This window comes from Natrix helvetica, assembly GCF_964273705.1.
Source record: "Natrix helvetica genome assembly, chromosome: 3".
Classification (NCBI taxonomy): domain Eukaryota; kingdom Metazoa; phylum Chordata; class Lepidosauria; order Squamata; family Natricidae; genus Natrix; species Natrix helvetica.
Window position 1 is genome coordinate 123,136,715 of NC_138549.1, and position 9,806 is coordinate 123,146,520.

At 41.9% G+C, this 9,806-nt stretch overlaps 1 protein-coding gene across 4 annotated transcripts; it reads right to left on the minus strand.

Moving 5' to 3' along the window:
• Positions 1–124: 124 nt before the first annotated feature.
• Positions 125–9,288, minus strand: CDKN1A (cyclin dependent kinase inhibitor 1A). 4 transcript variants are annotated; one of them, XM_081947801.1, is made up of 3 exons: positions 9,235–9,288; positions 2,674–3,078; positions 125–1,958 (listed from the first exon to the last, which is right to left on the minus strand). In XM_081947801.1, exons 2-3 carry the CDS (start codon positions 3,071–3,073, stop codon positions 1,909–1,911), a joined length of 450 nt encoding a protein of 149 aa, XP_081803927.1. In that variant the 5' UTR covers positions 3,074–3,078; positions 9,235–9,288; the 3' UTR covers positions 125–1,908. The 4 variants fall into 4 exon arrangements, with proteins under 4 accessions (XP_081803927.1, XP_081803926.1, XP_081803928.1 ...); XM_081947800.1 differs by lacking the exon at positions 9,235–9,288 and adding an exon at positions 9,033–9,135; XM_081947802.1 differs by lacking the exon at positions 9,235–9,288 and adding an exon at positions 6,654–7,467.
• Positions 9,289–9,806: the final 518 nt, after the last annotated feature.

The following is a 9,806-nucleotide window of genomic DNA, read 5'->3' on the forward strand; positions in this document are numbered from 1 at the left end:
TAAGGTCCTTTACCCTCTAAAACTATTATTTTTAAAGGCCAATCAAATGTCATCACTGGATGGAGCATTAGTATGCTCAATTCTAAATGACTCATACAAGAAATTCACACCAGACAAAGTGCTGTTCCATTATGAAGTGCCTTTATTTTACTCCAAGACTTAGTTCAGCAGCATAATATTCACAACTGGATTAATGCTCAAGAATCCCAGCATTATCCTGAATGTAAAAGTGCAACTGTCAAAGTGTCTAGAGAAATTCTAACCAAAAACTTCAGAAGACCCTAAGGAAATTTATTATATAAAAAGTGCCTGAAGCTGTTTTTTGATAAGTTGTCCCTTATGCAGATGGCATGAACCAACATGAATCTCCAAACTCAAGCAAGCAAGCTTCTCTTTCATGGTTAGAACTGAGTGTTTGCAAGCTGCAGATGACCTGATAAAAGAAGCAATTTCCTACAAACACCACATGTTACACTATAGTGATAAAATTCTGACAAGGGACCCTTGTTCCTAATTTATTACAAGACAGCAATAAAGCCATTGCGTAGGCAAGCAAATTTGCCCTTAAAAATGGGTTCCAAAGTTTTGATTATAAGGCCTGAACTTTTGATTAGAATAGCACACTGTACCAAGGATTATTTGATAGGAAAGTACAGCAGCAAGTATTCATAATAACCTCAAATTCCAAGCAAAAGTAATCTGTAAATTAGATTATCGCATATTAATTTAAGTGATACAATTGCCAGTTTGGCAATGCCTCTTATTTAAAGTCACTTGGAAAACACAGGCAGCTGTAGGAATTAGAGAAAGCAGGTCTGGGCTGAGTCCTTATATCAGCTTATATCACTAAGTTGCTATACCAGTGATATAAGGCAATAGAAAGATTATACTACATCAACCCTTGCTGGCACACACTATTTTCCCTCACTAATCACTACAGTGCTACAAAATGAATGAACTGCATTAAAGAGGGTTCAATAGCTAATTAAGGTGGTACAGAATATACTGTATGGAAGAAGCAAGTCATACAGTAGTGAAGTATGCTAGATTTTATGATTATACCTCCCACAAATATTATGTGTTGCATCTTCTGTTTTTTGTGTTATTAGGAGACAATTATATTGTATTCCTGTACACTTATATAACAAAAGGACATATAAATTACCCAGAAAAATAACTGATAAAGGCTACAATATTTACATATTTACAACCCTACCCTCTTCACAGCAGTGTTACAGTTTAATGCACACTTGTTCCCACCATAACCATAGAGTCTTCATTTTCATTAAGAAAATCCCTTACCAGCCCAATCCATTCTTTTCCCCCCTCACAATATTTCTTTAAACACAATAGAGTAAAAAGATGTAGGAAGATCAACGTCTAAGATATTGTCCTATACTATCCTATTGATTCCTAGACCTGCACCCGCATATAGTGAGTCATCATATCAAGCTTTTCCTGAGGCCCATAAAAGGTGACAAGTGAAATGACACATAAAGCAGACCTCTGCAGCTAGCAGAACGTAGGTTGGCCCTTTCTTGTATCCATCAACACTGGCCCCCTACACACTTGCTTTAGATATGATCTCTCCTGCTTCAACAAGCATATTTAAAGATTTTACAATATTTCATTGCACATAAGGCTCCAGTGCTATCAATGATTTTTTTTTAAAAAAATCATTCTGAAGTGTTGTACTAGTCCACTAAAACAGTTTACATAAAATAAGAGATTTCTGGCTCTTCAGAGAAGCAACTGTAATGCTGATTAGCTGGTCCTTCAAAATAGCCATCCCGCATGAGTTCACTGGGTGTGATACCCAGGTAGATCATTCCAGCTAATAATAATAAAGAGAGGTCAAAATCTTCAGCCAACAGACGACATGGATGGACTTTGCTTGCGGTGTTGTTATCATGGCTTTGGCTTATATGGGCTAGTTCGTCGCTTTGAACCATAAAAGTCTAGAAAAGAGCAGAAAAACAAATTAACTTTTTTACTAAAAGGGATAAGACCAAGTGCGCAGATGGGATTCAACCATGTCCATAAGTCTGCTCACAGATTTGAGTGCAAACATCAGCCAACAAGGCCTTGCATCTCCAGAACTGTCATAGCTTTGGTAAACCTTAATATTGTAGTGTTTGCTTAGGGCACACACTCAGGAAATACATTTGAAATAATAATTGTATCACCAAATGCCAGTTTTTGTTTCCTTTTCCTTTTCTATTGTCACAGGAGACAGGCAGCCTGATAAATGTGATTAGGCAGAACGAATACTCCATCTATAATCTTACATATTTTTAAACCAAATACATAAAATGCTTCAACAAAGTTTCTTTATACACATATTTGCTATGTCTACAAATTAATATGAATTTACATGCAGAGTTCCCAATGATGAATGAATGCTAAATTTGTTCAAGATTAAATTCACACACACAAACTGACATATCACACTGCTCTTAACATCATCTGTGGAATTTAAGTACCTTCTAAAAGTCAAGACACAAATGCCCAATTTAAAATCCAGTATTAAGCTTTTCAACTCAAATTGTGATTTTTAAATATATATATTTATATTGGGATTTGGGTTTTATAAAATTTCATTTCAGTTCCAGTTTTGATTATTAACAACTCCTTAAGTTAGCACAAAGAACAACTAGACCTCCCCATTCTTACCTTTGATACTTGTCTGCTTTCTTTTCAAACATCTGGGGGAATCAGCCTTACAAGCTTCAAGGCCCACCTGCACTGGTCTCTCTGTCTTTGTGTGCCTCTTGAAGAGTGCTGGAGGACCCCGGTTCTTTTCCCCTGTACAGCTGTTCTCCTTTGTGTGTTCCAAGAGATCTGGAGATGGCAGCATATTTAGATGAGAGACCTTTTCCCATTTGTAATTCCCTTCCAGTGGGGTTTCTGTTTCAAAGTCAAAGTTCCACTTTTGCTGGGCTTCTTCCAGCTGGACCTTCATCAAGGACTGAAAGTCCTTCTGGAGCTGTTCATGATCAACCGGTCCAAAGAGATTTTTGCATAGTTTCCTGCTGCAGGAAGGTTGAAGGATTTTACTCTCAGAAAGAGGCATGTTTCCTATTGGGAGAAAGATCGGGAATATTTAAAAAAGGAGAGGTTACTTTTTGCCTCCAAGCCAGTAACAATATAAAAAAAAAATACAGTAACTAAATCTCCTTGAAAAACCTATCAGGGTAACATTAAACATTCTGCTTCAAATTACTGGAATATGACAAAAATAGCATGATTTAAAGTAATTAATTAAAGAACTTCAGTATGTTTCAAAAGAGATAATGTATCTAGGCATCATTATACCTAGTGACACCAGCTAAGTGTGACAGAACTAAAATTAAAATGACATTAGAAACCTTAGTTAGAAAGCAAGTGTGGATGAGTGGGACCCTTTCATATTCTGGATACAAGCCATATCTCTAAAAAAACCTGAACCACATAGAATTGTACTTATGAGATGCTCAGGACATATTTTACCAAGAGTTCACCCTGAGAAAGAAGCATGTCAGGGAATATTTGAAGAATTAAAGTTTCTTTGGAGTAACTTTTACCAGCTTCCAAGTAGATGCTCTTTGCCCTATACATGCCAGTATTGTTCTTCCTAATGTTTAAACAGTTTTGAACACAGAAAAGAGTTGCCCAATAGTTATAAGTAATGAAATGCTTCTAATCCCTGGAGAACTAAATGATTTACACAACCCAAATGTTAACTTTGTTGTCTCATGTAATCTTTTCCTTACTGGAACATTACCACTGGGCACCAGCAAAGGCAGGTACAATGCAAAAAAAATCCTACATTTAAGATACAGCATTTTGCACTGTGCAGATATTGTATATGTTAAGATGGCCTATGAAAGTGGAAATTTCCATTGTCAAATATCTACTGTTTACACATCACCATTCAGATAGGCCTAATGTTTTACTTCAGAATTTCTGCTTATTTTCGGTATTTATTCACTCCAAAATGTACTTCATACAGGACTCAAATATTTCACCCACTTATATTCTGAAGTACTGTTAAAATAGAGATTAGAACAACAGCAAACTCTCTGTGTGTGCATGTATGTGTGTGTATAAACACATATACATACATACATACATATGTGTGTATTAGCAATAGTACCTAGACTTATATACTGCTTCACAGTGTTTTACAGCCCTCTCTAAGTGGTTTACAAATGTCACCATATTGCCCCCAACAATATGGGCGCTCATTTTACCAACCTCGGAAGGATGGAAAACCGAGTTAACCTTGAGCCGGTCAGGATCGAACTGCTGAACTGATGTGCAGCCGGCAGTCAGCAGAAGTAGCCTGCAGTGCTGCATTCTAACCACTGTGCAACCACGGCTCTAATGGAGTTTGCATTAACTACTTCAATGTATTTGATATATTTAACCAATAAAGAGCTACAGTTTGGTGTCTGTTCATTACCTCTCCTTCATTACAAAGGATCATCACAAGGCAAGTAGCTAAGGCTTATATTATGTATCCATCCAATAAGGCCATCCTGCATTAATGCCATTTTTCAGTTATGAATCCCATTAATGAAGAGCAGACTACTAGAGAGCCTCCAAGCATAATTTCTGACTAGTGTATAAACTCATTCTTTGGCAAGCCACTTTTATTTGAATATATATGCATCTTTCCATGCAGAAGCTCTGGATCAAATACACAATTGAATTGCAATGCCCATGTCTCTGTTTTATTTGGTCAGTACTTCCCCAAACAGTTTTCACATCTGCATTGCCCAGCATACTGATGTTGCTAAAGAAGAGCCAAAGAGATTAAAAATAGTAGCAGCCTTCACATGCCCATTACACGCAGCTATGCCAGATGACATCAGACATCAGAGCATTAGTCACATCAGAACAAGTCCAGGCAGGTTCGTAACTGCCAAGGACAGGCCACAGCTTCATGAGTTTTTAATTCACCACTTCAAGTCACGAAAACAGGACACTTACCAGATATTTGTAGTTCTCAGCTATTTACCCCACAAATACTAACTCTGGATTGCGTTTCTTTATTCTTGTTCTTTCATTGGGAACCAGTTTCCAATGAAATGGCAGGCATGTATGGCTGTGGAATTCTGAAAGTGGAAGCCCACACATTTTAAAATTGTTGAAGTTGAGAAACATTGGCCTAGCATGCAAACAGACAACAAGCTAGTGGACTTTTGACATGCTTCAAAGGCACAACCAACTGTAACAACAACATCTGTCTGACAACAGTGCTTGCATCTCAACTGAGTTAAGGCAATCCACATAGCACCAAATGGATCCCAGATCACAAATACTTGTAGATCAATATTTGGAGGGAGGTATCATTAAAATATACCATATTGTATACTGTATACTTTCAACATATGACCAAAACAACCTTGGAAAAGATTTTAGATGGCTTCTCCTAACGCTCCAAAACGCCTAATCACTAGAACTCTGCACCAAAAAGAGACCAAGCTAGCTCTATTTTTTATGACCTTCTACCAGCAGGCAAAGTTTCTCAAGACTACACATTTCTGGTTTCCAAACCAACTTTAGTGAAATATATTTTAAGTGTTCATTTCTCAAAATATATCATTGTTTTAAGTGTTATTCAGATCTTTGTTGCCTTCCACTTGACCAAATATGACAAAATATAAATGTAATAAAGCAGTTGAATACACACATATACTAGTTCAGTTATCAATGAATTTAAGCAATAAGTTTTTAAGTATTTTATTATACTATATTATACTATATTTTAAGTATATTATATTAAGTATCTTATGTCATCCACATTCCCCCAAAATGTACAATTAATTAAAAAAAAGTAATCTTGGTTAAATCTAAGTAACTGAGTTCCATTGGGGACACTTGTATACTAATACACTTTGTGGACACTGGTATACTAATAGGTGCTCTGTAGTGCATTAGTGCATCTGACTTGAGAAAAGAGACTTATTTGTGGCTTCATATCCCCAACCACAATGGGTTATAGCATAGTGTGTCCCTTGAACTTATCTATTTACTGATTCAGTAAGCAATAACTAAGTATGTTATGCAATTGTTTTTTGGATTTGTTCTCACATCAAAATTCACTATGAATTTTCTCAAGTGGTTCCACTACAATGTCTTGGTTCCCAACATAGAATAGAACACCTCAAGCCACTAACCGTGGTTACAAACCATAATGGTGGAATCCTCCTAAATGCTAAACCACGAAGAAGGAAACCGCATTACAACTTACACCATGAATCCAGCCTTGCTGCCTGTCACACAACTGCCAAAACTAATGTTTCACTTGGCTAGTAGTCCAGCTTGCTCAGTAACCTATCAAAACCGATTGCTCTGGGATCGTTACCACTAACTTCCCCATCGTTTTCCAGAAATGTTGGTCTACAACAGGGGTCCCCAAACTTGACAACTTTAAGACAGTTGAAGTCCACAAAAGTCTTAAAGTTGCCAAGTTTGAAGACCTCTGGTCTACAACAACTCCCATACTCTCCTTAACTTTGGCTGCTGTGAGTTGTCATAAAATTATTTGGCACCTCTTGTTATCAGGAGAGACGGATCTCCGTAGATAACAACGCCTGCTGAGGGAAGGAAGTACAGAAGAAGACGTAACCATCTGAAATCGCAGCACAAATTTAGCCTCCGCTTACCCTGCGAACTTGAATTTACCGTAGTTGCTCTCTGCCAGCGCCAGCCAATCAAAATTTAGGTCACCATTGTTGAAACAGTAGCTATCCTCCCTCTCTCGCCGACAGCCCCCCTCCCCCTCGCCCTTCCAGCAGTTCAGCGACCCGTCTCACGGCTGCAAAAAAAAAAAAAGTTTGGGTCGCGCAATTGCCCGCTTTATTTCAACGCTGGAAACCGTCCGTCTGATCGGACGTTTTTCTCTCTCTCTTTCTCTCTTTTCTCCCACTCGACCCCCGGCGCAAAGCCAAACAGGGGGGACTTCCTTATCACCCCGGGAGGAGCCGAAGAGATGTGCGAGACGCTCACGAAGCTCGCCCGGGCGGGATGGGGGGGGAGTGTTGGGTTGGGTTACGTCATCTGGTACCACAGCAGCCGCGTCACGTGCCGGGTTGGAAGTTGCGAAATCGCACTTGCCACACAGGCGGACAGGCTTCGCTGCCAGGAAATGGGAAACGTGCGCCGAATTTACTACGGCTCCGCCTCTTTTTTTTTTTTTTTTGCCTTCCCACACAATATTGGCCCCCATTCGCTTTAGGGGCTTTAGGGTTGGAGCTCTTTGGAGGTGCGTTCTTGACTTCACCCTACCCAACCGCCTTTGTGCAAAGGAATGAGAAAACTCCAGGCTCAACCCACGCCCGCCAAGTGGCATCTTTGGGATTTAGCCTCCATAAAAAAGCTCTGGTCTAGGTGCTTCTTCCTTCAACCAGCTTTACGGTCTCTACCTCACTCCCTATCCATTTCTCTCCCCCTCCCCCTTGTTAATAGGGGAGGGGGGGAGGATGGACGAGAATTCCACAGCTGCTGGAAGTTCATAACTCGGACCAGTAAACAAAACCAGCCTCCGTCTAGCCGCTTTCCTGCCACCGCCTCCAGCGCGTGCCCGAGTTTGCGCGCCACTCTTAAAAAAAAAGTGGCGGGGGGGGTGGGGCAGCAGCGTAGCCGGCCCGAATTCTCTAAACAGAGCAAGAACAAAAATAAAACTCCGTTTGGGAACAAGGAGTTCCCAACCGAGACAAGAACATCGGCGGGGCTGGGCGGAGTATCGGAAGAACTCGTGCGTCTAATGGCCCAGCCCTCCCAGTGACACGGGCTATTTCTGCTCACAGAAGCCGAGGGAGACCTTAGGGGAAGGACGCCCGAAAGACGCCTCTTTCGCCAGGAAGGTGGCATATCTTCCCTAATCGAAACGAAGGCGTTTCCAAAGGTCCCCAAACTGGCAGGGCTGGGCCTACTCTCTTACATCAGCCCCAGAGAGTGACTGTCACTGAATCACTCCCGGCGGCCGCCGCCTGACTTCCCCACCCTCTCTCAAGCCGCAGCCGCCTCCTCCACGCCAGGGCATGCCCTGACAAGATCCTTTCCTAGGCAAAAAGTATAGCGCAGCTGCTGACCCAAGAGCACCCCTTTTGGTGAGGCTGGAAAAGGCTCCTATAGTTCCTCTTGCAAGGAGTCGGCTCTGGCCGTGGGCATCACCACTACCCTATTAGACACGCACGCACCCGGTTCTAGGAAGAGCGCACAAATTAGCTTCGCCTCCGGGAAAGAAAAGTCCTCCTGACGGAAATCTTCCTGTCCTGCTTTCTTTTCTTTTCTTTTTTTCGATTTTTTCTCTCCCCCCCCCCCCAAGAATGTCTCTCCGATTATCAGCCCAAACATGCTACTTCTCCTTTTGCTGCGACGTTTAATTTTGGTGTTTAAAAAAAAGAGAGAGAGAACGAATAAATTGTACTCAAAGGCACGAACATCGCAACCCGTCTCTGTCTTCCGTACCTCGGTCTTAAAAACTAGACTTTGGGGAATAGGCGGGCAAATCGACCGCAATTCAAAGTTCGCTCATCGAAGAGATTTGAAGAACTTGGAGAAAGAAGCGTCCCAGCTGACGCTCTCACTTCCAAAAACGAGTCTAAATCTCATTTGGCGAGTTATCTCCCTCTTGGGAGCAAGGAGGGAAAGCGAGAAAAACAACCCCACCATCCACCTAATGAGCAGCGAGAAGAGGTGGGAAGAACAGGTGGAAGGGCGAGGACGTCTCTAGGGGAATGCAGAATCTGCTAAAACCGGGATCCAAAGGGCGGGGAAGGCAGGGAATCACTACGGCTACTCAGTTCAGGTTCCATCGGTCCGCTGATCTTTCCTTTTCCTCGCCAGACAACCTTCCACTTCATAGTCACAAACTGTATACAGGGAATTGGTTAATTAGCCCATCGTAAGAGGCCGTGATGCTCCATCGAGAGCCTCTTAATCCAGAAAAAAAAAAAGGGGGGGATAGCAAATTCCAAAAGAAAGGAACATGATCCCAGCCCCGAAGCACACACACACACACAAACGCAACCTGACAGTACCTGCGCGCGTCTGGAATTGCCAAAACAGCTCTCCCAGTCCAGGTAGGAAGATAAATAGAACTCTGATATTCCTATAAAACGGGACCATATATTCATAAACGCATCCGAACAACACACCCATACAGCACTGATGCCATCATAGTCCAGCACCCTCCCTACAAACAGACGGGGGGGGGGGATGTAGGTTAGACGCAACGCTCACCTCTCTCAGCCGCACAAGGAAAAGCGCCCTCTGGTCCGCAATTCTGAGCTCCACCGCTCCTGCAAGACTACATAAAGCCTGCAGAAGCCCGCCTCGCGAAGAGGCGGGGTTTTGCTGCTTCTCTCCCTCCTAGGAATTTCCGAAGGTCCGCCTTTGCTAGTGAGGCAGCTTGCTTCGGATCGTTCGCGCTCTCACGCACTGACCCTGGGAAGGAATCGGACGCGTCCACACCGAGACGTGAGAGGTAGCTTAATTAACTCGCCCGGGGTTAATTTAAGAGTCTCTCTCTCTCCAAAAAGTACAGCCTCGACTAAATTTAAATTCAAGCAGCCGCGATTCGATGGGCCTTTTTAGGTTTTCTGTTCCGTATTAACAATATTCACAGCTGATTCAAACAGCCTGAGAGAGGAAATTATGACCATTTTTTTTCATGGATGAATAAATAGAATAGCCTTATACAGTCCCGCGGCTTCCTCTTCTATTGGACTGCGGTACAATTCCCAGTGAGTATCATCCAAAAGTGCGGTTTGATTCGGACGATCTTCATGTGTAAAAAGAACAGATAGAAATAC

Bases quoted from the DNA above. Each gene is read 5' to 3' on its own strand.
- CDKN1A (XM_081947800.1), bottom strand. From the start codon at position 9,120: ATGGTCCCGTTTTATAGGAATATCAGAGTTCTATTTATCTTCCTACCT. The intron at 3,079-9,032 runs GTACTGTCAGGT...TTCTCCCAATAG, and splicing joins GCAATTCCAGACGCGCGCAG to GAAACATGCCTCTTTCTGAG. The intron at 1,959-2,673 runs GTAAGAATGGGG...GCTCTTTTCTAG, and splicing joins AAAGCAGACAAGTATCAAAG to ACTTTTATGGTTCAAAGCGA.